Genomic DNA, 26,309 nt, shown 5'->3' on the forward strand with positions numbered 1-26,309 from the left:
TCCAGTTGTCCTGGCCCCATATTGAGAAGGCTGTTCTGTCCTTAGCACCATTTATTGCAAAGGCTATTCTTTCCCCATTAGATGGCTTTGTCACCCTTGTCAAAAATTAGTTGACCGTTGATGTATGGGTTTATTTCTAGGCTCTTCTCTTCCTCTGATTTGTATGTCCTTGTGCCAATACCGCACTTTTTTCCCCAATCTTACTCAGATATAATTGGCATACAGCACTGTGTAAGTTTGAATTGTACTACATAATGCCTTGACTTACATATATTGTAAAATGGTTACCACAATAAGTTTAGGTAACATCTATCATTTTGTGTAGATTTAAGACATGTTTTTGTTCCCTTGTGATGAGAACTTTATACATTGTCTTGATTACTGTTGCTTTTGTAGTAAGTTTTGAAATCAGAAAATGTGAATGATCCTACTTTGCTCTTTTTCAGGACTGTTTTAGCTATTCCATATGAATTTTACAATCAACTTGTCAGTTTCTACAAAGAAGTCAGCTTGGATCCTGATGAGGATTGCTTTGAATGTGTTTATCAGTTTAGGGCCTGTTGCTGTCTTAACAATGCTGAGTCTTCTGACCCATGAACATTGGATGTTCTCCATTTATTTAGATCTTCTTTGATTTCTTCCCACAATGTTTTTTAGTTTTCAGAGTATGTTTTGCACTTTTGTTAAATTAATTCCTAATATAATTGATGCTTTTGATGCTATTGTGAAGGAAATTGTTTTCTTAATTTTATTTTCAGATTCTTCACTCCAAGTATTTAGAAATTTGGTTGAGTTTTGTATGTTGATCTTACATCCTACAACTTTACTAAACTTATTTGTTCTAATCAGTTTTGATAGATCCCTTCAGAGGTGTTTTTATATGCAGGATCATGTAATCTGTGAATAGAGGTAACTTTACTACTTCTTTTCTAATCAGGATGCTTTATATGTTTTATCTTGCCGAATTGACCTGGCTAGAACCTTCAGTATAATGTTAAATAGAAGTAGTGAAAACAGACCTCCTTGACTTTTTAAAAATTTTAGTGGGAAACCATCCAATTTTCCACCATTGAATATGATGTTGGCTGTGGATTTTCTGTAAACACCCTTTGTCATGTTGAGGAATTTCTGTTACTAGTTTCTTGAGTATTTTTATCATCAAAGGGTGTTGGATTTTGTGAATTGCTTTTTCTGCATCTATTAAGATGATTATGTGATTTTTGTTTCTTGTTCTGTTGATATGATGGATTCTAATTGATTTTCAAATATTGAGCCAACCTTCCATTCCTAGCATAAATCCCACTTGATCATAGTGTATAGTTTTTTTATGTGTTACTAGATTTCATTTGCTAGTATTTTGTTGAAAATTTTTGCATCCATATTCATAAAAGATACTGGTCTATAATTTCCTTTTTGTGTGATATCTTTGTCTACTTTTGGAAAATGAGTTGGAAGTGTTTCACCATCTTTTATTTTTTGGAAGAGTTTGTCAAAAATTGATACTAATTTTATTGATGTTCATTAGAATTCACGAAAGCTCTCTGGGCCTCGACTTCTGTTTGTGTGTAGTTGTTGATTATTAATTCAGTCTCTTCATTTGTTACAAGTTTCTTCAGGTTTTCTGTTCTTGAGTCACTGTCAGTAGTTTGTGTCTTTCTAGGAATTTGTGCATTTCATGTAAGTTATCTGATTTATTGGTATATGATTGTTCATAGTACTTCTTCATAATCCTTTTTATTTTAGTAAGATCAGTAGTAACGTCCCCTCTTTCATTTCTGAACTAGTAATTTGAATCTTTTTTTTCTTGGTCAGTCTAGCTACATGTTTGTCCATTTTCTTGATCTTTTCAAAGAACTAACTTTTGTTTTCCCTTTCTTTTCCAGTCATTGGGTTCTTCTGGGTAGAATTATTTTTGGCAACTGATGTAGGGAGGCTTTACTCAGTTCTACTTCTCAGCTGCTGTCTACTCTTTCCCACTATCCCCTTATCATCTTTCCCCTAGTGCATTTCCTTATACAGGCATACCTCAGAGATATTTCAGATTCAATTCCAGACCACCACAGTAAAGTGAATATTGCAATAAAGCAAATCACAGAAATTTTTTGGTTTCCCAGTGCATATAAAAGTTATGTTTACACTATACTGTGGTCTATTAAGTATACAATAGCATTGTGTCTGATAAACAACATACGTACCTTAAGTAAATACTTCATTGCTATAAAATGCTAACCACCATCTGAGGCTTCAGCGAGTCATAATCTTTTTGCTGGTGGAGGGCCTTGCCTTGGTGTTGATGGCTGCTGACTCATCAGGATGGTAGTTGCTGAAGGTTGGGGTGGCAGTGGCAATTTCTTAAAACAAGACAACAGTGAAGTTTGCCACATCCATTGACTCTTCCTTCCCCGGATGATTTCTCTGTAGCGTGTGATGCTGTTTCATAGCATTTTACCCGCAGTAGAACTCCTTTCACAATTAGAATCAGTCCTCTCAAACCCTGCCACTGCTTTATCGACTAAGTTTATGTCATATTCTAAATTCTTTGTTGTCATTTCGACAGTCTTCACAGTGTCTTCACCAGGAGTAGATTCCATCTCAAGAAACCACTTTCTTTCCTTATCCATAAGAAGCAACTCCTCATCCATTAAGATTTTATCATCTTAGGCATCTTAGGCATCTTAGGGCATCGTCAGGCTCCACTTCTAATTCTAGTTCTCTTGCTGTGTCCACCACATCTGCAGTTACTTGCCCCCCTGAAGTTGTGAACCCCTCAGAGTTATCCAGGAAGGCTGGAATCAACTTCTTCCACGCTCTTGTTAATGTTGATATTTTGACTTCTTCCCGTGAATAACAAATGTTCTTAAATGGCATCTATAATGGTGAATCCTTTTCAGAGACTTTTCAATTTACTTTGCCCAGATCCATCAGAGGAATCACTATTTGTGGCAACTATAATATTACGAAATGCATTTCTTAAATAGGTAAGACTTGAAATTCAAAATGACTTCTTGATCCATGTGCTACAGAATGGATGTTGTGTTAGCAGGCATGAAAACAACCTTAATCTCATTGTACATCTCCATCAGGGCTCTTGGGTGACCAGGTGCATTGTCAATGAATGGTAATATTTTGAAAAGAATCTTTTTTTCTGAGCAGCACTTCTCAGAAGTGAGCTTAAAATATTCAGTAAGCCATGTTGTAAACAGATGTGTTGTCATCCAGGTTATGTTCCATTTATAGAGCACAGGCAGAGTAGATTTAGCATAATTCTTAAGGGCCCTAGGATTTTTGGAATAGTAAATGAGCATTGGCTTCAACTTAAAGTCAGCAGCTACATTAGCCCCTAACAAGAGAGTCAGCCTGTCTTTTGAAGCGAGGCATTGACTACTCCTTTCTAAATATGAAAGTCCTAGATGGCATCTTCTTCCAAAAGAAAGCTGGTATTTCTACATTGAAAAACTGTTGTTTAGTGTGGCCACTTTGATAATGATCTTAGCTAGAACTTCTGGGTGGTTTTCTGCAGCTTCTACATAAGCACTTGCTGCTTCACTTTTCACTTTGATCTTATGGAAATAACTTCTTTCCTTAAACCTCATGAATCAATCTCTGCTATCTTCAAACTTTTCTTCTCTGGCTTAGTCACCTCTTCAACCTTCAGAGAATTGAAGAGAGTTAGAGCCTTGCTCTGGATTAGGCTTTAGCTTAAAGGAGTGTTGTGGCTGATTTGTAGTTTTTTATTCTGGGTTTCTTAGTTTTCTCCTTATTTATTATTTTTGTCTCTGCTCTGCTTTTTTGTTTAGTGGTTACCATGAGGTTTGCATGCAGAATCTTTTTTTTTTTTTTTAATTTTTTTTAAAGATTTTATTTTTTCCTTTTTCTCCCCAAAGCCCCCCGGTACATAGTTGTATACTCTTCGTTGTGGGTCCTTCTAGTTGTGGCATGTGGGACGCTGCCTCAGCGTGGTTTGATGAGCAGTGCCATGTCCGCGCCCAGGATTCGAACCAACGAAACACTGGCCGCCTGCAGCGGAGCGCGCGAACCTAACCACTCGGCCACGGGGCCAGCCCCTGCATGCAGAATCTTGTAGATAAGATAATCCATTTTCTGATTACCTCTTATGTCCTTAGACTAAACCAACTCAGTCCCCTTCCTCTTGTCCTCCTAAGTTGTTTTTCTTACATCTTATTCCATCTTGTGTTGTGAGTTTGTGGTTAAAATGACAAGATTATCTTTGTTTTTGGTCTTTTCTTTCCCTTTATCTTATAGTTATTCTTGAGTATTTGCTAACCTGTTCTGATGTATAGCTACACTTTTCTGATTTTATCTACCTGTTTATCTCCTTACTCTGTGCTTTGCAACCCCTTTCTCCCCCTTTTATTTTTCACATATGAGGCCCTTCTTGATAGGAGTTCCTTTGTAAGTTATTTTTTTCTGCGTTACTACCCTTAGTATTTTTCCTCTGTCAGTGACTTTTGCCAGTTTCGCTACTGTATGCCTTGCAGTAGGGCTTTTTACATTGACATATTTAGGAGATCTGGTAGTCTTTCACATGGATTTCCATTTCCTTCTCCATGTTTGAGAAGTTCTCCACTATTATGTCTTTGAACAAGCTTTAAGTTCCCTTCTCCTTCTTTCTCCCTCTGGAATACCTATAATCTTACACTGCGTTTCCTAATTGAGTCAGATATTTCTTGGAGACTTTCTTCATTTCTTTTTAGTCTTAGTTCTCTCTCCTCTATCTGGAACTTTTCAATATGTCTGTCCTCAGTTATCCTGATTCGTTCTTTGATGATATCAGTTCTAGCATTCAGGGAATCCATATTTTGTTTTATCTCATCGATTGTGTCTTTCATCTCCATTATTTCTAATTGGTTGTTCTTTATAGTTTCCATCTCTTTCGTGAAGTAGCTCCTGAGCTTGTCAAAACGTCTATCTACATTCTCTTTAAACTCGTTCACTTTTTTGAGGATAGCTATTTTGAGTTCTCTGTCATTTAGATTATATATTTCTGGGTTCTTGTCATTTTCCTTCTGGTCTGGAGATTTAATCTAATTTTTGATACTGCTCAGGGGCGTGGTTTTGTTCTTCTGCATTGTGGTGTTTTTTGTTTGTTTGTTTTTTCTACTTTTTCTCCCCAAATCCCCGCAATACATAGTTGTATATTCTAGTTGTGGGTCCTTCTAGTTGTAGCATGTGGGATGCTGCCTCAAGGTGGTCTGATGAGCGGCGCCATGTCCATGCCCAGGATCCGAACCTGCGAAACCGCAGGCTGCCGAAGCTTAACCACTGGGCCATGGGGCTGGCCCCCTGTGGGGTTATTTGTTCACTGTATCCACCTATTGCCACTGGATGGGGGTCAAGAGCTGCGTCTCCTGAGCCATGTGTGTTCTGCCGGGATCCTAGGTGCTGGAGTTGGGCACTGGGCGGGTGGGGGAAGGGGCACTTTCTTTCTCCTATGTGCTCTTGGGGGCTTCTCGCTCTGCTGTTGCATTCTGCTCTCCTGAGGTGTTGGCTTGATGAAGTCACCCTCGCAATAGCTAGTCACCTCAGTAGGGGGCTTTCCCCTGGGCTGCAAGGGACCTCCGGAATCCATGATGTTCCTGTGAAGGGGCACCTCCTCCCCACTTCCTTCCCTCTCAAAGGCTGCACAATCCTCAGATAGCAGTCTTTTGGGAAGGGAGCAAAGCTTTCTCTTACCTCGTTCCACCTCCTCCAAGGGGGTCTCCAGCACCTCCATCTTCTGACCTATGGCTGTGTGGCTCTCTTAGGTGTCTTTCATGTTGTGTGGATGTCCTCTGTTGGAATATGAATGTCCTTTTCGTTGTATCGTGGTGGGGAGAGTTCACTGGGAGAGCTTGTTCCACCATGATGCTGACATCAGTCTTGTGGCTGATTTGGTCTTATGTCCAGACAACTAAAACTTTCTCCATGTCAGCAGTAAGGCTGTTTAGCTTTCTTTCATTCGTGTGCTCATTGGAGTAGCACATATAACTTCCTTCAAGAAGCTTTTGTTTGCATTCACATCTTAGCTAACTGTTTGCAGGCCTAGCTTTTGGCCTGTCTTGGCTTTTAACATGCCTTCCTCACTCACTAAGCTTAATCATTTCTAGTTTTCGATTTAAAGTGTGAAGATGTATGACTCTTCCTTTCACTTGAACATTTAAGAGGCCGTTGTAGAGTTATTAATTGCCCTTATTTCAGTATTGTTGTGTCTCAGGGAATAGGAAGGCTCAGGGAGAGGGAGAGAGATGGGGAATGGCCAGTTGGTGAAGCAGTCAGAACACACACAACCTTTATGGATTAAGTTCGCCATCTTATATGGGTGGCACCCCAGGACAGTTACATAATAACAATAAAGATCACTGATCACAGATCACCTTAACAAATACAACAATAATGATAAAGTTTGAAATATTGCAAGAATTACCAAAATGTGACACAGAGACACAAAGTGAACAGATGCTGTTGGAAAAATGGCACAGATAGACTTGCACAACACACGGTTGCCACATTCTCAATTTGTAAAAAACGCAGTTTCTGTGAAGCACAATAAAATGAAGTATCCCCATATTTACTATTGCTTGTTCTCTGACTCTCACTGCTTTTAACATAGTTAATTGCATCTGTTTTTCTCCCATATATGTATACTCGTCTGATTGAACCTCATTTTTCCTTTCCTTCTTTTGTCCAAATCTTAATCCACTTAACCTTAAGAAAAGCTAGCTGCTTTTTATTGCATTTTTTTAGTAAAAATACCCTAAATAATGATCGATTATTCTAAAAGTAGGGCAGATGATCCACCTTTGTCAATGAAAAGGAAAGCTAGAAAACATGAAGTTAAATTAATATATTAAAGGTACCTGTTAAGCTGCTATGTGCTCCTATCTAAATTCTCTACCATAGTCTTCACCTAACTACGTTATGAGAAAAGTAGGCTTTTTGAGTTGGCCCGCGAACATAAGCACTTAGTAAGTTATGGCACTATAACATAGTTTAGTTTCTGTAGTGTACTCTATACGTATGTATGTATTTTATTTTTCTCTAGTCATTTTGGATAACCACTCGTCCTACTATATAATACATAGGTTAAGAGTGTAAGAGGTAGGTAGGAGTGGTTAGCCACACTTCCTGGATTGAATTTTTATGCCCTTGAGCTGGTTAGCCTCAGTTTTCTCATCTGTTATATAGAGATGTTGATAATAATGCCTCCCACAATGAATCATTGTCTTAGATGAGTTAATAGTACATTTAAGTTACTTGAAATTTGCCCAGCACATAGCAAAAACTCAACAAATGATAGCTATTAGTACTATTACAAATATTTCACCTATAAAGAATATGCTTTCTGAATTGAGAATTTTCTCTATTATATCAGTGTCAAACTGTAGAATAATTAATTGGTTGTGTCATGTTGCCTTTACTCGTTTTGTCGTTCTACCTCACAAGTACCCAAATCAGGGAACATCTAAGGTTATGGTAAAATGATAAGTCAAAACCCCTGAAGCCTCAGTGCAAGTGTCAGACTCAGGCTTTAAGGCTACTGATAATATTTTAGGACCTTACAAGTTTCCCTTGAAGCTAAAAATAGCTTCTATGATGACTGTGTCTGTTACAGTCAGTATCAGGTTATTTTTAGAACCCTAGTAGTACTGGGTTATCTTTAGAAGGTGGAAATAAATGCAGTAAAACATTTCCTTTAATTTAGAAGCTTTTGGAAATCATTAAAGGTATAGTTTTGTAGTATATGTTGACTGAATGGTTTGGGCTACTAAAATGGACCTTTAGAATAGAATTGGGTTTGCAATTCAGGAGGAGGATAGTGAAATGTGTATCATCTAACTTTTCTATACCACACAGTTTAGGTATGAAATAATAACCTTGACTTGTTGAAGAATACTATCCTTGACTACATATGTTAGTAACAAAGCAAATTATATCCTCAGGTAGTCTCTACTGGTTTATTAGAAAAACAGGTTATTGAGTTTTTCCACAAAGAATAACTTAATTGGTTGAAATTGAATGAAATAACTATATTGATGCTTTGTTGTTTGTTATTGTTTTTTTCCTCCCTGTCCAGATGCAGGGTTGGTTTCTTTCTTTCTTTGAATTATAAATCATTCAGTTTATTTAGACTAAGAAAAAAAATTCACTCATTTCTCCCACTCCTTACTGTCCACCTCTGGCAGCCACCAATCTGTTCTCTGTATATAAACTTGGTTTTTGTTTTGTTTTGTTTAGATTCCACGCATAAGAGAGATCACATTGTATTTGTCTTTCTCTGTATGACTTATTTTCACTTAATATAGCGTTCTCTCGGTCATCCATGTTGTCTCAAATGGTGAGATTTCATTCTTCTTTATGGCTGAATAATAGTCCATTGTGTGTATCTATACCACAATTTCTTTATCCATTTATCTATTGATGAACACTTAGGTTGTTTCCGTATCTTGGCTATTGTAAGTAATGCTGCAGTGAATATAGGAGTGCATATGTCTTTTCTAGTTAGTTTTTTCATTTTCTTCAGATTTATACCCAGAAGTGGAATTGCTAGATTGTATGGCAGTTCTATTTTTAATTTTTTGTTTTATCTTAATGTTAGCACTTAGTCTTGAAATGTATATTGATTGCATAGCTATTGACAAATCAGAATTTCGGGGAGTTTTCCGTTCTCAGACTTGGTCAACCACTGAAGTCCAGAGTGTGTTAAAAAGTGTACTAATACTTTTCGTTTCTTCAGAAAATATTATGCATTTATATCTTTATAAGGCAAATGTCGAATATATAAAAAAGGGCACCTATTCCTTAGGAGATCACAGTCTTCTTGAGGACACATGATTTTTAAACTAATAACCACAGCAAACAGACACTGTAAAATAATTGCTTTGTAATTGGTACACTGTTTTCTGTTCAAAGGAGTCAGCGATCTTTTCAGATGAGGGTGGTGAAGTAGGGCTTCATAAAGAGGAAATAGAATTTGGGTGGAAACTTTAAGGCAGGTAAGATTCTAATAAGAGTGTATGTTTGAGGTGAGGAGTGTGGTGAGGGGTAGAAGCAATTCTAGGACAGATTCACATATTCAGCCAAGTGTTGAGCTCTTTCTTTGAGCTCTTTTTTTCCTGTGGAAAGCTATAAAGATGCTCAGGATGCTTCTGGAAGATAATGAATAAACCCAGTTTGACAAGAGAGGAGAGTTGAAATCAATATTCAAGTGTATATATACACACATACATATATGTATATATACATGCATAACATAAAATTATAAATTATGATATTTTAAATGTCATAAGGAATTAGGCAGTGAGAAACCATTGTTTGAATGGGATAAGATTAAAATAGATGTTTTAAGAGTAACTTAGAAACACTTTCATTTTCAGAATTAAAGAGACTAAAATTAGATATGATATAAGAAGGACCTAAACTAGGTGTGATAGCAATGGAATTTAAGTTTATCAGCTGTATTCAGTATGAAACTAACTTACTTTTGAGATGAACAGTCTGGGCTCTTAAGAATACTGAAATTTTCTTAAAAGGAATTTACAATTTAGGTGCAATGAAAAGACATAATAATAATGTGATAAATTTTGTCAGTAAGTCGCTTAAACTTTGAGCTTTAGGCCTAAAAGTTCTAATGTGTTGAATTCTAAAATTAGAATGTGTATTAGGTAGACTTGATTTTTGTAGTCCTAATGGCTTATGCGTTAACTGTACCCCTGCCTCTCCTGCTTCTCTCAGGTTTCACTCTCAACTGTATATTAGATAAAAAGATTTATGTTACAAATAATTATATGAAACTGAAAAGGAGTACATATTGGCAAATAGCTTAGTGCTCATTCTAATCTGACAGTTCATATATATACTAAGTGAGAATCACAGTTTTAATATAAAAATTATAGGACATACTTAACTCCAAAACTTATGTTTTCACACCTGAAGGGTGGATTATTTTGTTGTTAAGATTGTCTGAACTAGTTGTTTTATTCATAATTCAGCAAATATTGAGCGTTAACCATGTATATGGCACAGTTTTATAGATTCTGGTACTACACAAATGAATACATTTATTGCCTTCACAGAACTTAAAAGTCTAGTTTAGGAAAGGCTGAGAATAAGCAAGTAAAATATGAGAAAAATGTTAAAAAGTAAAGCCCAAGAATGTAAGAGTTAATGATGTCCTGGAAAATAGTAGATTAGTAGTCCTACTCTACTTCTTCCTCTCCATCTTCACCTCCCTCACCTTCTTCCCTTATTTATTTATTTATTTTTTCTGAGGAAGATTTGCCCTGAGTTAACATCTGTGCCAATATTCCTTTATTTTGTATGTGGGTCACCACAGCATGGCTGCCAACGAGTAGTGTAGGTCTGCACCTGGAAACAGAACCCAGCCAGCACAGCAGGGCACACCAAATTTAACTACTAGGCCAGGGGGCCAGCCCCTCCTCTTATTTTTAAATGGAGTTGAAATTTCTGAAGTGTTTACATTATCTACGGGATGGTTAGATTAGCTGCTTTAAAGGGAATCTGAAATTCTCATGGTACGTGTAATATTTTATTTTTTTAAACTTGTTATTATGGAGCAATTCAAACAAAAATAAAAGTGGGGAAAATAGCGTAATGAACTTCTGAAGCAAATCCCAGACATCATATTATTTTCTTATTATTTCAGAATGTATTCCTAAAAAATAGGATACTTTATTTTGTAAAATTACACTGTGATTATCACACCTAAAAATTTAACTATTATTATACTTACAAATAGCTATTAACTATTTTATACATATATGATGGTCTCTTGTGTATACATATATATGAGAAATATACAAAAAGTACATTAAATACATGTATAGTTTAAGAAATAACTATAATGTGAACATTTGAATGAAGAAATAGAATATCATCAACACCCCCAGAATCTCATCACCCCAAGAGGTCCAGTGTGTACACAGCTGCTTCCTCCATAATCACTGTATGAGTGCAGTCTCCTTGATTTTCTTCTAGTGTTACTGGCTATGTCGTATGTCATCTCTGAAAATATAGTTTAGTTTTTTTCTAGTTTTAGTTTTTCAGTTTTATATGAATGGAATTGTGTGGTTCCTCGTGTTGTGCATCTTTTTCAATATTATATTTGAGCTTCATCCATGTAATTGCTTATATTTGTATTTCCATTATTTTTATTGCTGTATAGTACTCTATTATACTACTTGCTATCTTCTCTTCACATTGATTTCTAATATTTTGGCTTTGACGAACAGCATTGCTGTGAATATACTTGTACGCATATTGTATTGTACGTGTACAAGCTGCTTTAGGGCATAGACGTAGACATAGGTGACATTGTTGAGTCATTGGATATGCATATCTTTAACTTCACTGAAAGCACCAAAGTGGTATACCAATTTCCATCCCAATTACAGTGAACTAGAGTTCTCATTTTCTATACTGGACTTTTTAAATGTTAATTTAATTTTTACCCACAAGGGAGTTATAAAAATCTCTTACCCCCCTCCCCCGCCCCTAAGGTAGTGAATTTTCAAAAAACAGCTGTATTGTTATAATTGAAATACAATAGATTGCACATATTTAAAATATACATTATTATATAGTAATATATCTAGTCTTTGTTATCAGTTTTTTAGCACAGAGCTTCAAAAACCTTTGGCATTTCCTGAGTGATAGGAGTATCTTTGTTGTGCTAATGAGTGACTTATCTCACCCCTCAGTAGCTTCAGGAGGGTGGTTGTGAGAAAGTCCAAGCACAGAATTAGAGTTAGAATTTTCAGCCAACTGACCTCCTAGGAGAGGAGGAGAGGGAACCTAGATATTGGGTTCAGTCACATGACAATGATTTAATCAATTATACCTACATAATTTGTTGTTAGTGCCACAGTGTCAGTTCTGACACCCAGCAGCAACCCTGCATACAACAGAGCAGAGCCCTGCCTGGTGTTTTTTGCACTATCCTCTCATCTTCTGGCACTTTATCAGACAGCGCACCACTGCTATTCATAGTGTTTTCATAGCCAAATTTTTTGGAAGTGGCCAGGTCCTTCTTCCTAGTCTGTCTTAATCTGGAAGCTCCTCTGAAATCTTTCCGACAGATATAAGCAATAATGTGCCCCTGCTGGTATTTGAAATACCAGTGGCATAGTTTTCAGCATCATGGCAACATGTGGCACCACAATTTGACAGTCAACAGACTGGTGGTGTGGTTCCCTGACTGTGAAACAAACACATTCCATAGTGGTGAGAGCACCAAATCTTAACCACTAGGGCCTGGTATGCCTATATGATAAAACTCCAATAAACCTCTGGACACTGAAGCTCAGCGGAGCCTCCTGGTTGGTGAACACGTTGATGTGCTCGGAGGGTGGTGTGGAGGAATCCACCAGAATAGGGTATGGAAGCTGTTCATCCCCCTTCAGGCCCCAAGACTTTTACCTATGTGTCTCTTCTATTTGGCTGTTCCTGAGTTATATCCTTTATAATAAAACTGTAATCATAAGTATAGTGCTTTCAGTGAGTTCTGTGAGTCATCCTAGCAAATTACTGAACCTGAAGCGGTTGTAGGAAGCCCCAAAGTTATAGCAAGTTTTGACATATGTATACAGCCTTGAAACCATCGTTACAATCAAGATAAAGAACATATCTTATCACCCCCAGAATGTTCCCTCCTTCCCTTTTTAAACCACCTGGCTCCCCATTTCTATCTGGCTCCTTTGACTAAACATATTTTTGAGATTTATTTATGGTGTTGCCTATTATCGGGTTCTTTTTATTGCTGATGAGTATTCCTTTTATATGTATACCACCATGGATTTATCCATTTATCTGTTGACAGATAGTTGGTTATTTACAATTTCGGGCTATTCTGAATAAAGCTATTATGAACATTTGTATTTGTGTGAACATATTTTTTTCAATAAATACTCAAGAGTGGAATTTTAGGCTTAGATGTTAAGTGTATCTTTAACTTTATGAAGAACTGCCAAACAATTAGTTATCCAAAGTGATTGTACCATTTTATATTCTTACCACCGGTATACATTTCTTTTGTAAAGTATCTGTTCATATCTTGCCCATTTTTATATTGAGTTGGAGGACTCACACAGTACCTGATGTCAGAACTTACTATACAGTTACAGTAATCAAAACTGTGTGGTATTGGTAAAAGAATACAGACATAGATCAGTGGAACGTAATAGAAAGTCCAGAAATAGACCTGCAAATTACAGTGGGTTTTTTTCCCAATAAAGATGCAGCACAGTTCAATGGAGAAAGAATATTCTTTTATACAAACGGTGCTGTACACTGTGACCCAAAACTTGAAGCACATAGAGAAATTAACTCAGAATGAATTATAGACATAAATGTAAAAACCTAAAACTGTGGAACTTTTCTACAAGAAAATTGAGGAGAAAATCTTTGCAGCCTTTGATTAAGCAAAGATAATTTTAGTTAGGACACAAAAAGCACAAACCATAAAAGAAAAAGTTGATAAATTGGATATCATGAATTAAATCCTTCTTCAATTAAAGCATTTTGCACTGTTAAGAAATTTAAAAGACAAGCCACAGTGTGGGAGAAAATACTTGCAAAATAAATATATGATAAAGAATTGGTATCTAGAATATATAAAGAACTCTCAAAACTCATTTATAAGAAAAGAAAAAACAGGCAAAAGATTTGAAAGACAGTTCGCCACGATGTACAGACAGCAAATAAATACATGAAAAGATACTCAATTCTGAATTAATTTCATTAGCCATTGGGAAAATACAAATTAAAACCACAGTGAGATACTACTATACACATCTACTAGAGTAGCTAAGAACAAACAAAGAAAAACTAAAATGCTCGGCAAGGTTGCTGATCAACTGCCTTTCTCATACAATGCTCATGGGAATGCAAATTAATACAGTAACTTTGGAAAATGTTTTGGCAATTTATTATAAATATAAAGGTGAATATACATTTAGCATATAGCCTGTCAATCCAACTTTTAGGTTTTTACCCAAGAGATATAATATAAACATGTTCACAAAAAAGCCTGTATACAAATATTTATAGTGGCTTCATTCATAATTGTCAAAAATTAAAAACCAAGTGCTGGGTCAACAAATCTCAAAAAATTTAAAATGATTGAAATCATATAAAATATGTCCTCTGAACACAATGGAATTAAGCAAACTATATCCCTAAGGGAATACTTCTCAGCAGTTAAAAGGAACAAATTACTGATATCTGCAACAACGTAGATGGATCTCAGATGCATTATGCTAAGTAAATGTAGCTAGATCCAAACAACAACGTACTATATAATTCTTTAAAAAGGCCAAACTGTAGGGATAGCACAGATCAGGGGTTGCCAAGAGCTAAGGAAGAAGTTGAGGGTTGACTTCAAAGGGACACAAAAGAACTTTTTAGGTGGAAATATTCTATGTCTTGATTGTGGTAATGGTCATGTAACTGTGCATTTGTCAAAAGTCATGGAATGGGACACCTAAAAAGAGTGAGTTTTATGGAAATGATACCTCATTAAATCTATCCTTGAAAAAAAGGTAAAAGGAGTAGAAGATACACCATGCTAATGCAAATCATAAAGTCACAGTGGCGATATTTCAAAGTAGACTTTAGACTAAGGCATAGTGCCAAGGATAAGGAAGGATATTTCATAACGGTAAAGGGATCACTACACTAAGAAAACAACAGTAATCCTAAATATGTATATACCTAATAAACCTTCCACTGATGTGAAGTATGAACTGATGGAACTAAAAAGGAGAAATAAACAAATGCATCATTTTACTTGGATATTTCAGCACTCCTCTTTCAGTAATTGATTGAACAAGTAGACAGAAATCAGTAGGGCCACAGAAGAAGTAATGTGCCAATGAACTTGGCTTAATTGATCTTTATAGAACATTCCATTCAACAACAGCAGCAGTACACATTCTTTCCATGAATCATTCACTAAGATAGACTGTGTGGTGGGCCATTAAACAAATCTCAGCTCATTTAGATGATCCATATTATACACAGGGATGATATGATCACAGGGAGTTAAATGAGAAATTAATAAGAAAAAATTTACAGAAAATACTCAAATAGTTGGAAATTAAACAGTGTACTTCTAAGTAGCATGTGATAAAAGAGGAAATCACAAGGAATATTAAAAAATATTTTGAACTTAATGAAAATATATTAAAATTCGTTAGGATATAGCTAAAGCAGTGTTTATTGAGAATTTATTTTGTTGAGCTTTGAAATGCTTTGTATTAGAAGAGAACAGTCTAGAAACAATGATAAGCTTCTAAGCTCAGAACCTAGAAAAAGAACAGAAGGTTAAGCCTAAGGAAAGTAGAAAGAAGGATAAACTAAAGATAGGAATGGAAATCAGTCAAATAGAAAATGGTCAAACAATAGAGAAAACCAGTAATGCCAGAAGTTGATTCTTTGAAAAGATCAATAAAATTGGCAGATCCTTCATTAGATCAGCTTTCTCAACCTTGGCTCTCTTGACTCATTCAGCCTGATAATCGTTGTGGGGAGCTGTCCTGTGCATTGCAGGATATTTAACGGCATCCCTGGCCTCTACCCACTAGATGCCAGTAGAACACCTTCTCCCAGTTGCAACAACCAAAAATGTCTCCAGGCATGTCAGATATCCCCTGGAGGTGGGTGCCAAATTCACTCCTCCCTCCTTGAGGACCACTGTATTAGAACAATAAAGAGAAAGAAAGAGGACAAAAATTGGCAATGTCAATGATAAAAGAGGAGACATCAGTATAGATTTTACAGACATTAAAAGGATAAAGGAATATTATGAACAAGTTTATGCCAGTAAATTCAATATCCTAAATGAAATGGATACATTTCTAGAAAAATGCAAATTACCAAAACTGACTTAAGATGAAGTAGAAAACTTATGGCCTTATACTGATTTTATAAACTGAATTTGGAACTAAAAACTTTCCCACAACGACTCAGATGACGTCATTGGTGAATTCTATTAAACATTTAAGGAAAAAATCTTATCAGTTCTACAAAGCTCAGAAAATAGAAGAAGAGCGAACACTTCCAATTCACTTTGTAAGTGGTGCACTTTATAATATTACCTTGATACCAAAACAAAACACAAGGAAAGAAGACTACTGACCATGAGCTTTAATGAACAACAGAATAGTAGCAGAAGAGATCCATGCAGCCAAACAAAGACAAACCAAAAATAGAAGGAAAAAAACCCCCACACACAACCCAATGACCCAGTGACCACTATGTCAAGATTATTCCAGGAATGCAAATTTGGTTTAATATTTGAAATTAATAAATGTAGTTTAACATATTAACACTGGTATAAAATGGAAAAACCATGTTATCTCAATGGATGTAGAAAAAGTATCTAAAAAAAAAAAATCCAATGCTTTCATCATAAAAACTAACAGCACATTGAATAGAAGATAGCTTTCTCAACTTGATGAAAAGGCATCTATAGAAAACCCCAGTTAACATAATACTTAATGGTGAAAGACTGAATACTTTCTGGGATCTGGGAAGAGGCAAAAATTGTCTTCTCTCACTGCTTTTGTTCGGCATTCTGGTGGTTTTGCTAGTGCAATAAGGAAAAGAAATAAAAGACATACAGATTAGAAAAAATGAAATAAAGCTGTCCTAATTTGCAAATGATATTGTGTTTATAGAAAATCCTATGAAATGCAGAAACAAGCTACCAGAACCAATAAAGCTGTGTAGCAATGTGACAGGACACAAGCTCAATATACAAAAATTGTCTGTGCATCTGTGCACTAGGAACCAACAGTTGGAAAATGAAAAATTTTAAAAATTTACAGTGGCATCCAAAAAGGCAAAATAACTTGGAGTAACAAAATATACAAAAGCAGTACACTGAAAACTAAAAAATAATGCTGGAAGAGAAATTTTTAAAACCTAAATTAATGGAGAGATATACTGTATTCACATATTGGAGAACCCAGTATTATTAAAAATGTCAGTTCTCTAACCATTATTTTACTTTGCATTTCCTTGGCCCACCAGTGGGATTTAGTCCCTTCTTATATTGAGTATTTGGGTTTCTTTCAAAGAGTGCTTAGTGTAGCAAGCCATTTGTCCACTTTACAATTGAATTTTCTTTTCCTTATTGAATTCTAGGAGCTCTTTATATACGCTAGGCTGGTTCTTTGTTGGTTGCGCCTGTCGCAGGTAATCTGCTTTCATTTGGTGGCATGTCTTTTTTTTTTTTTTTTTTTTTTGAGGAAGATTAGCCCTGAGCTAACATCTGCTGCCAATCCTCCTCTTTTTGCTGAGGAAGACTGGCCCTGAGCTAACATCCATGCCATCTTCCTCTACTTTACATGTGGGACGCCTACCACAGCATGGCTTGCCAAGTGGTGCCATGTCTGCACCTGGGATCCAAACCAGCGAACCCCGGGCCACTGAAGCAGAATGTGTGCACTTAACCGCTGCGTCACCAGGCCGGCCAAGGTGGCATGTCTTTTAAAATCTTTTTAGTGATATCTTTTGATGAATACACATTAATTTTAATTTTAGAGCAAGAATCAGTCATAGTTAGTGCTTTTTTGTGTCTTGATTTAAGAAATCCTTCCTACTCAAGGTCATAAAGATATTTTCTGTTATTTTTTTAAAGTTTCTTAGTTTTCCCTTCCAAATTTTGACTTTGATTTCATTGGGAATTAATTTTTTTTGTATGTTCTAAAGTGATCTGTCTTTACCATGACTTTTTGGTAGTGGAAACTTTTAATTTAATGATATTTTCTGTGGTATGGTTGAAGATTGTGTGCTATAAAATCTTCATTAACATTTTGAAGGCTTTCTAGATTTTAATGATCAGTTTATTTGGATATTTTCTTCATAACTTTATTTACCTAGTTAAAGAAAACTTGTATTTCTATTTAAGTACAAAAGAAGTGGGAAAATAGCTTTTCAGAATAATTTGTTTACCTGAAAAGACATTTTTCCTTTAAAATATTTCCAACAATTTGCAAATTGTTGATTGAGGACCACATAGAGCCTATAGGCATGTTTTGCTTGTCCCTCCCAATGGTATAAACTTTTTGGAGTTGCTGAAATCCTCAAATCAGATGATTTCACTTCAAATTTTGTTGTGTCCTGAACAACTGGATGATTATGCAATATTAGACCTGCATTCTCACCTGGCAGTAATTAGCTGAAGCCAGCTCTGTCTTTGGATGGGGCATGTGCTTTTCATTTCCCCCAATCCTTATTTCCATGTCCTTCCCCTTGAGTTGTGATCCCTGCTCTAGACACATGTGTAGGAATATATTTACTTAAAAATTCTAAATAAATTTCTAGCCAACAGAAGTTATATACTAATTGATTATCTAGAACTATGTAAGTTTTATGCCAGAACAGTAGGGACATATAATGGGTCATATTTTTAAAAAAATATATATTATTAGACTAGATGTTAAAAAGGCATTTCATGAATTTTATCAATCTTTAAAAAAAAAAGTTTGCATGCCCACTTTGTGCGAGTCACTCTTTTAATCATTGAGGGTTCAGCTGTTAACAAAACAGACAAAATTCCTTTTCCTGACAAAACTTAGGTGAACGAAACATGCAATTCTGATTTATTTTTTTTAAAGTTTTTAGAGGGGCCATCCCAGTGGTGTTAATGATTAAGTCCCTCTGCTCCACTTCAGGGGCCTGGGGTTTGCGGGTTTGGATCCCAGGCATGGACCTACACACTGTTCCTCAAAGCATGCTGTGGTGCAGTCCCATATACAAAATAGAGGAAGACTGGCACAGATGTCAGCTCAGGGACAATCTTCCTCAAGCAAAAAGAGGAAGATTGGCAATGGATGTTAGCTCAGGGACAATCTTCCTCACAAAAATAAATAAATGAATGAGTGAATGAATGAATGAACGAATGTTTTAAAGTAGCATTGGAATACTTTGTAAATGTGATTTATTGCCATATTATTACCATCTCTGTATCAACATGATGAAATGATAAAGATGTTCTGTTAAAATCAGAAACTTTTTTTAAAGACAGGTTTTATTTGGTGAAACTTTTATTTCAATTATTAATATATGTATTTGTCCTATATCATGTAGTAAATGTATTTTTTAAAATTCTGTTTTGTTTTGGTTTTTACTTTTTATTGAGATTATGATAGTTTACAAACTTGTGAAGTTTCTCAGTTGTACATTATTATTTGTCAGTCATACTGTAGGTGCACCGTTTCACCCTTTGTGCCCACCTACCACCCCCCTTTTCCCCTGGTAGCCACTAATCTGTTCTCTTTGTCCACGTGTTTAATTTCCACGTGTAAGTGGAGTCATACAGAGATTGTCTTTCTCTCTCTGGCTTATTTCACTTAACATAATACCCTCAGGGTCCATCCATGTTGGATGACTTTTTTATGACTGAGTAGTATTCCATTGTGTATATATACCATATCTTCTTTATCCAATCATCAGTTGATGGGGAAGCACTTGGGTTGCTTCCACGTCTTGCCTATTGTGAATAATTCTGCAATGAAGATAGGGGTACATGGGTGTTTTTGAATTGCTGATTTCAAGTTCTTTGGATAGATACCCAGTAGTGGGATGGCTGGGTCAGATGGTATTTCTATTTTTAATTAAAATTCTATTTTGATATAATTTCAGGCCAGAAGAGTTCCAAGAATAGTACAAAGAGCTCCTGTACTTTCCAGATGTTAACTTTTTCCACTTTTATTCCTCTTACTTCCCTCCCACCCCCACAAAGCCGTTTATAACAAATACACCATATTCAATTCTTTAAGATGCCATTTTTCTTTTTCTTTCTTTCTTTTCTTTCCTTTCCTTTCTTTCTTTTTTCATTTCTTTCTTTCTTTCTTTCTTTCTTTCTTTTCTTCCTTCCTTCCTTCCTCCCTCCCTTCCCTTTCTTTTCCTCCTTCTCCCCAAAGACCCCCAGTACATACTTGTATATTTTATTTTTGGTTGTGAGTCCTTCTAGTTGTGGTATGTGGGACACTGCCTCAGCATGGCCTGATGAGCAGTGCTAGGTCCGCGCCTAGGATTTGAACCAGTGAAACCCTGAGCTGCCGAAGCAGAGCGCGTGCACGGGAAAACTTAACCACTCGGCCATGGGGCCAGCCCCTAAGATGCCATTTCTGATGTTTATTTTTAGGCTCATAAGAGACAGTTATTTACAGTCGTCTTCATCTTTGTTTTTTCCAGGTTAGGTCATTCATGCCATACTTGTCTATATTTTATGGCAATATATGTGATGCATTCCTTTCTGAAAGTTTTGAAAACTTACCTGGCAGATTCCCAAGGACCAGATTTTTTTTTTGTGTGTTATTTTTTTTTTTTTTTCCTTTTTCTCCCCAAAGCCCCCCCGTACATGGTTGTATATTTTTCGTTGTGGGTCCTTCTAGTTGTGGTATGTGGGACGCTGCCTCAGCGTGGTTTGACGAGCAGTGCCATGTCCGCACCCAGGATTTGAACCAACAAAACACTGGGTCGCCTGCAGCGGAGCGCGTGAACTTAACCACTCGGCCACGGGGCCAGCCCCTTTGTGTGTTATTTTTTTATGACAGTATTATTAACTTCATTCAGAAGTTTATTTCTTTTAGCATGTTTTTATATAGTTGTGTTTACTCCACTTGCTTGTAACCTTGATTAACATGCAGTGGAGAAAAATGTTTCCCCAGTTTTACAAGTCATTTGTACTGATTTTTTAAAACGTGGTAAAATATACATAACACAAAACTTACCATTTTAACCATTTTTAAGTGTACACTTCAGTGACATAAAGTACATTCACTTTGTTGTGCAACCATCAGCACCATCCATCTACAGAACTTTGTCATCCTCTCCAACTGAATTTCTGTGCCCATTAAACACTAAGTCCCCATTCCCTCCTCCCCCATTGAATGTAACTGCTGTTCTATTTCCTGTCTCTATGAATTTGACTGCTCTGGGTACCTCATATAAGGGAAATGGTAGCTCATTCCAAAAATGATATAAGATATTGGTAAGGAGCTAATACAATATAGTACTGTTACAGCTTTCAAAAGATTTTTGCTTTTGTTTTTTTCCCCACCAAACCCACATTAAGAAATACACTTTATAGGCAGACCTGCTGGTGTAGTGTTTGGGTTCACACACTCCGCTTCAGTGGCCCAGGGTTCACAGGTTCAGATCCCAGGCACGAACATGCACACCCATGCTGTGGCAGCATCTCACATACAAAGTAGAGGAGAATTGTCACAGATGTTAGCTCAGGGCCAGTCTTCCTCACCAAAAAAATAAAAAATAAAAAAGCACTTTATATTGTGCTACTCAGTTCAAACACATGTGTGTAGTATTTATCTAAAACCAAATTTCAGCTGAATAATATCCTTACTATATGTGATAGGCTAATATTTTCTTCTCTCTCTTCCTTCCGTGCTGGTATTGATCCTGTTCATGACCTAGGGCAAATTACCTACAAATGCACAATTTTCCTTATCCATAAAGTTAGATGATAATAGCACCTTCCTCTTGGAAATATTGTCATGAGTAAAACATTGCCATAGTGATTTGCTCTAGAGCTTCACATGTCCAATAGATCAGTACTAGCACCAAATGGATGCATCCTCCCTATTTTCACAAAGGTAATGCTGCTGCTGCTACTATACACGCACAAAATGCCTTCACTTGATACTTGCCAGCCAAAAATAGCAGGAGCAACAGCAACACAACTTATTCTACACCTTCACCTTCCCAATTTTGAGTAAGTGCTTCTGATTGGCTAAATGAAAATTACAACTGTGACCCTATTGCAGGGGAACCTAGGAAATGTAGTTTTTAGCTTCCTGCCTCTGTAGTACAGAAAGGCATATTAAAAAACTACAAAATGGATGCGGTTTCAGATAATTGTTGCCGTATAATAAAACAAAAACTAGTGAATTAAAATTATTTATTGTTTCTCACAATTCTGTGATTTGGCTGTTCCATGTGGTATCAGCGGGGTTTACTCTTGCAGCTAAATTTAGTTGGGAGCTTGGCTAGGCTCTCAGTTCTCTTCTACACAGTCTGCCTCTCGAGGTGGTGTCTCATCTTCCAGGGTTCTAGGCATGGCCTCTCCTTCTGGGATAGTCTGGTCTTCCTAACAGTATGGTGGCTAGATTCTGGTAGGGAGCATTCCAGCCTCTATGTGCAAGTGGTTATCAGGCCTCTCCTTGCATCATGCTTGCTAATGTCCTGTTAGTCAAAATAAGTCACATGGCCAAACCTGGAGTCACTGTGGGAGAGGACTACACAAAATGTAAAAATTAGGAGGCATAATATGGTAGTTAGCCTCCAGGATGGCCCTGAATGATCTTCATTTCCTTATATTCCAACTGACTAGGGCTGACTTGAGTAGCTAGTAGGCTTTTGTGGAAGTGACAGCTTTTTGAGGTTAGGTCATAAACGATTGCCACTTAGGACTTGCTCTCTTGCATCACTTACTGTGGGAAAGTCAGCTGCCATTCCATGAGGGCAATCAAGCAGCTGTCTGAGAGGACACGTAGAGAGGAGGGCCTTTTGCCAATAGCCAGCGCTGACTTACCAGCCCTGAGAATAAGTTACCTTGGAAGCAAGTCCTGCAGGCACAATCAGGTCTTCAAGTGGCTGTAGCCGTGACTGACTGCAATATCACGAGAGATTCCAAGCTAAAACCACCCAGCTAAGCCAATCCCCAATTCCTCATCCACAGAAACTGTGTGGTAAATAAATGTTTATTGCTGTTTTAAAGCCTCTCTCACCTCCCACTGAACTTGCTCTGACTGCTTCAGAACACTTGGTAAGATGTCTCTGAAGACTTGAAAGTCTGGCTGAGTTAGCTTTGATGGATCCATCAGCCTTGTGAGTGAGACATTCCATTACTGGCTGCCTCTTAACTAAGGAGGTATTTTCATGAAATGCTAATCTGATCATATTATGCTATTGCTCAAAATGATTCAGTGACTCTTTCTTGTCTTCAGGATAAAAGCTAAAATATCTCTGTGGTTTGCATGTTCTCTCCTTTTGACTTTTGTCAGCTTGCATGAGGATTTAAACTGATCCTTAGTTTACTCATCTGTAAATGTGAGCTTTGATTATTTTGTTGATTGATGTTAGATGAATTGTGTCTGTGTAGAAAGGGATCTTTATAAGATGACTTCAGGTGTCCTGACTAGTCCTACCAAGGTGAATGTTATGATTATCTTTGATCTCTTCACAACTCCCATTTTGGTACTCTTTACTTCTCTAAGAATTCCTAAACTTCAGGTGTTTATCTTCTGTGTCATTGTTAATTCCAATTAGATAACAGTCTCTTCTGAAATGTTAAGAGATAACCAAGATATAAGGCTTAATAGGCACTAACTTCATAGGGATGCTTGTACTTTAAAAGTAGACTCTCACTGACTAGTGTGACTGCATAACCAACCCCAAGATATGAAGCTGTAACAGCAGAATGGCTGGGAGGGGCTTGATATTTTGAGCAGAGTAGCTAGTACTATGCATAGCTATACATAGTTGTCTTGTTTGAAACTTTTCACGAGTGGAGCCATCTGGCATTGTAGATTTCTTTGTGGGAAGGTTTTTAATTTCAGATTCATTTTCTTTTCATGGAAACAGGATTATTCAGATACTCTATTTCGTGTGACAGGTTCCCTTCCCCTGTATTATTATTGGGATAAGTAATAAGATGTCTTTTTCATTCCCCATATTGTTAACTTGTGACTTCCCTCTCTTTTCTTGGTTTACTTTTGCTAGAGGCATATCAGTTTTGTTAGTCTTTTCAACAATTAATGTTTCGCATTGTTAGTTTTTCTCTTTTGTACGTTTGTTTTCCAGTTGATTGAAATCTATTCTTGATTTTTTTTACCCCTTTGATTCTACCTTCTTTTTATTTACTTTGCTGTTTTTCTGCTTGAAGTGGAAATGTTAGATCGCTGATTTTTCATTCCTTCTTCTTTGATAGTATATACATTTAAGGCTATAAATTTCCCTTATATATAGCTTTAACTGCATTCCATAAGTATCAGCAGTTTATATTTTCATGGTCATCCAGTTCAGAATATTTTCTAAGTTTCATTATGATTCGTTCTTTGATCAGTTGAACTTCACTAAATATTTAAGGGAGAAAAATAAAACCATCTTACTGTAAACTTTCCATATAATAGAAAGAAGAGGGATCACTTCCCAATTTGTTTCAAGCCAGTATAATCTCAATACTAAAATTGACAAAGTTGTAACCTCAATATTAAAATCAACAAAGTGGTCTTAAGAAAAGAAGTTATAGAAGTTAAGAAAAGAATTTCTTTCATGAATATAAATGCAAAAATTGAAACAACATATTACCTAACAAAATCTAGCTATACACAAAAGTATCATACCCAGTTGGCCTTATTGTAGGAATGCAAACTTGGACTAGAATTAGATTTTAGGAATGCAAACTTAGATTAAAACTAGAAAACCAGTCAGTGAGATTTACTCTGTAACGGAACTAGAAGGAAAATATGATCACCTCAGTAGGTGCAGAAAAAATAATTGATAAAATTCAACACTTATTCATGATAAAAAGTCTTGGAAAAGTAGAAATAGATGTATAACTTCAATATTTGAGGATGGAGACCAGTTAGGTAAAGTATGATTTATTTAAAGAATAATTTTGAAGGCATGAGGGCATGATTTTGATTTGATAAGTGAATAAAAAATTATGGTATGCTTATTTACTTCTTTACAGAGGAAACGGACCAGCATAAAATATACAAAAATGTAAATAATGGTCATTTTCTGGGGCTGAGAAATTATGGATTTTTAAATTATACTTTTTTGCATTTTAGTGTGATTTGAAAATCTACATTTGTTAATTTGGTAACCATAAATAACAACAGAGGTTATTTTATAATTAAATCTTTTAATCAGAGTACAGCTACATAAAAATATTTAAACATGGCTTTCTATTGTGAATTGTAAAACCTATAAAAGTGTGAAATGAAATATCGGTTTTAAGGAGCGTAAATCAAAGCAACTTTGATAATAAAATATAAATAAACATAAGAATGTTGCAAGATATCAAATGAATTTGGTTGTGCATATAAGGCCAAGAACTTTTTACCTGGGCTAGGTATAAAATGAATAATGAGAGTCTTAAGTTCTTCCTAAATCTGGTGCAAATGCAGATAATGTGTCCCTGAGTAATCCAAAAGTTCATACTTGTTGGTGCTTGTGATCTTTACCCAGATTCTTAAATGAAGATTTACAAAAATTGATTGTGAATCCTCTGATAGTAACTAACTGTGAGTTCATGTTGTAGTGGAGATGATTTTTTTTTTTAAACTCTATCCTCCACTGATTTCTAAATATCAGGAGTTGATGATATTTTTCTTCTATACATTTTACAGATGGTAGTAAAAACTTTTATGGATATGGACCAGGACTCAGAAGATGAAAAACAGCAGTATCTCCCACTCGCCTTGCATCTTGCATCTGAATTTTTCCTCAGGAATCCCAATAAAGATGTGCGTCTCCTTGTAGCATGTTGTTTGGCTGACATCTTTCGAATCTATGCCCCAGAAGCTCCATATACTTCCCATGATAAACTTAAGGTAAATAGAATTTTTACAAAATTGGTTTACCTTTATAGTTTAGCTTATCCTTAGGAGCATAACTTTCATATTATTTATCTTCTCATACAAAGGTTATATAATAAATTGCAAAGCAAACTAACTATTCATTCAGTTAATATTCATTGAGTATCCACAAAAATGATTGGTATTTTTATGAGGCATTGAAAGGTGCAGATCAAAACTAGTCCCTGTCTGCTCATATCTAACCTTCAGGATAACACAGAGCCCACATGGCTGAATTGAAGGGATAAATAGTGGATTAATGACACAACACAATAGTATAACAGAATTTACACATTCAAATGACTATTTTCCACTGCAGGTTATTCTACACTCAAAACTAAATGCTCATCTTGGTGGTTCTGCTTTTGTTTGAAATGTTTGAGGAACTCCTGTTCTGAATTGATCTTTTAAGCTGATTTCATATGTTGAATAATTTTATTCTTGGCAAATTTTAATCCTTTGAACTGCTTTCTTTAAAATAGTGCTAAAATCAGTTTGTCCCATACTGATACTGTTTTGCATTAAAACTTCTAAAGAAAACTTATTAAGAAATGGAGCACTATCGTTATGAAAAGTACAACTCCTGGACCAGTCTGTTACTGCTTTTGTTCTACACGACTTGGTGGTCACATATCAAATTCGAAACTAGGCAGTGAAGATTACTATTTACATGTAGGA

The 26,309-nt window shown here is 36.0% G+C and overlaps 1 protein-coding gene across 14 annotated transcripts in view; it reads left to right on the top strand.

The window, feature by feature from the left end:
* The window catches only part of PDS5A (PDS5 cohesin associated factor A), a 165,054-nt gene that overhangs the window by 34,909 nt on the left and 103,836 nt on the right, over positions 1-26,309 (top strand). For all 14 annotated transcript variants that reach the window (XM_070615115.1, XM_070615109.1, XM_070615112.1 and 11 more), the window contains exon 3: positions 25,404-25,607. In XM_070615115.1, the coding sequence (XP_070471216.1) occupies positions 25,404-25,607 (204 nt within the window). The remainder of the gene's footprint in view (positions 1-25,403; positions 25,608-26,309) is intronic.

This window comes from Equus przewalskii, chromosome 3 (assembly GCF_037783145.1).
Source record: "Equus przewalskii isolate Varuska chromosome 3, EquPr2, whole genome shotgun sequence".
Taxonomy (NCBI): domain Eukaryota; kingdom Metazoa; phylum Chordata; class Mammalia; order Perissodactyla; family Equidae; genus Equus; species Equus przewalskii.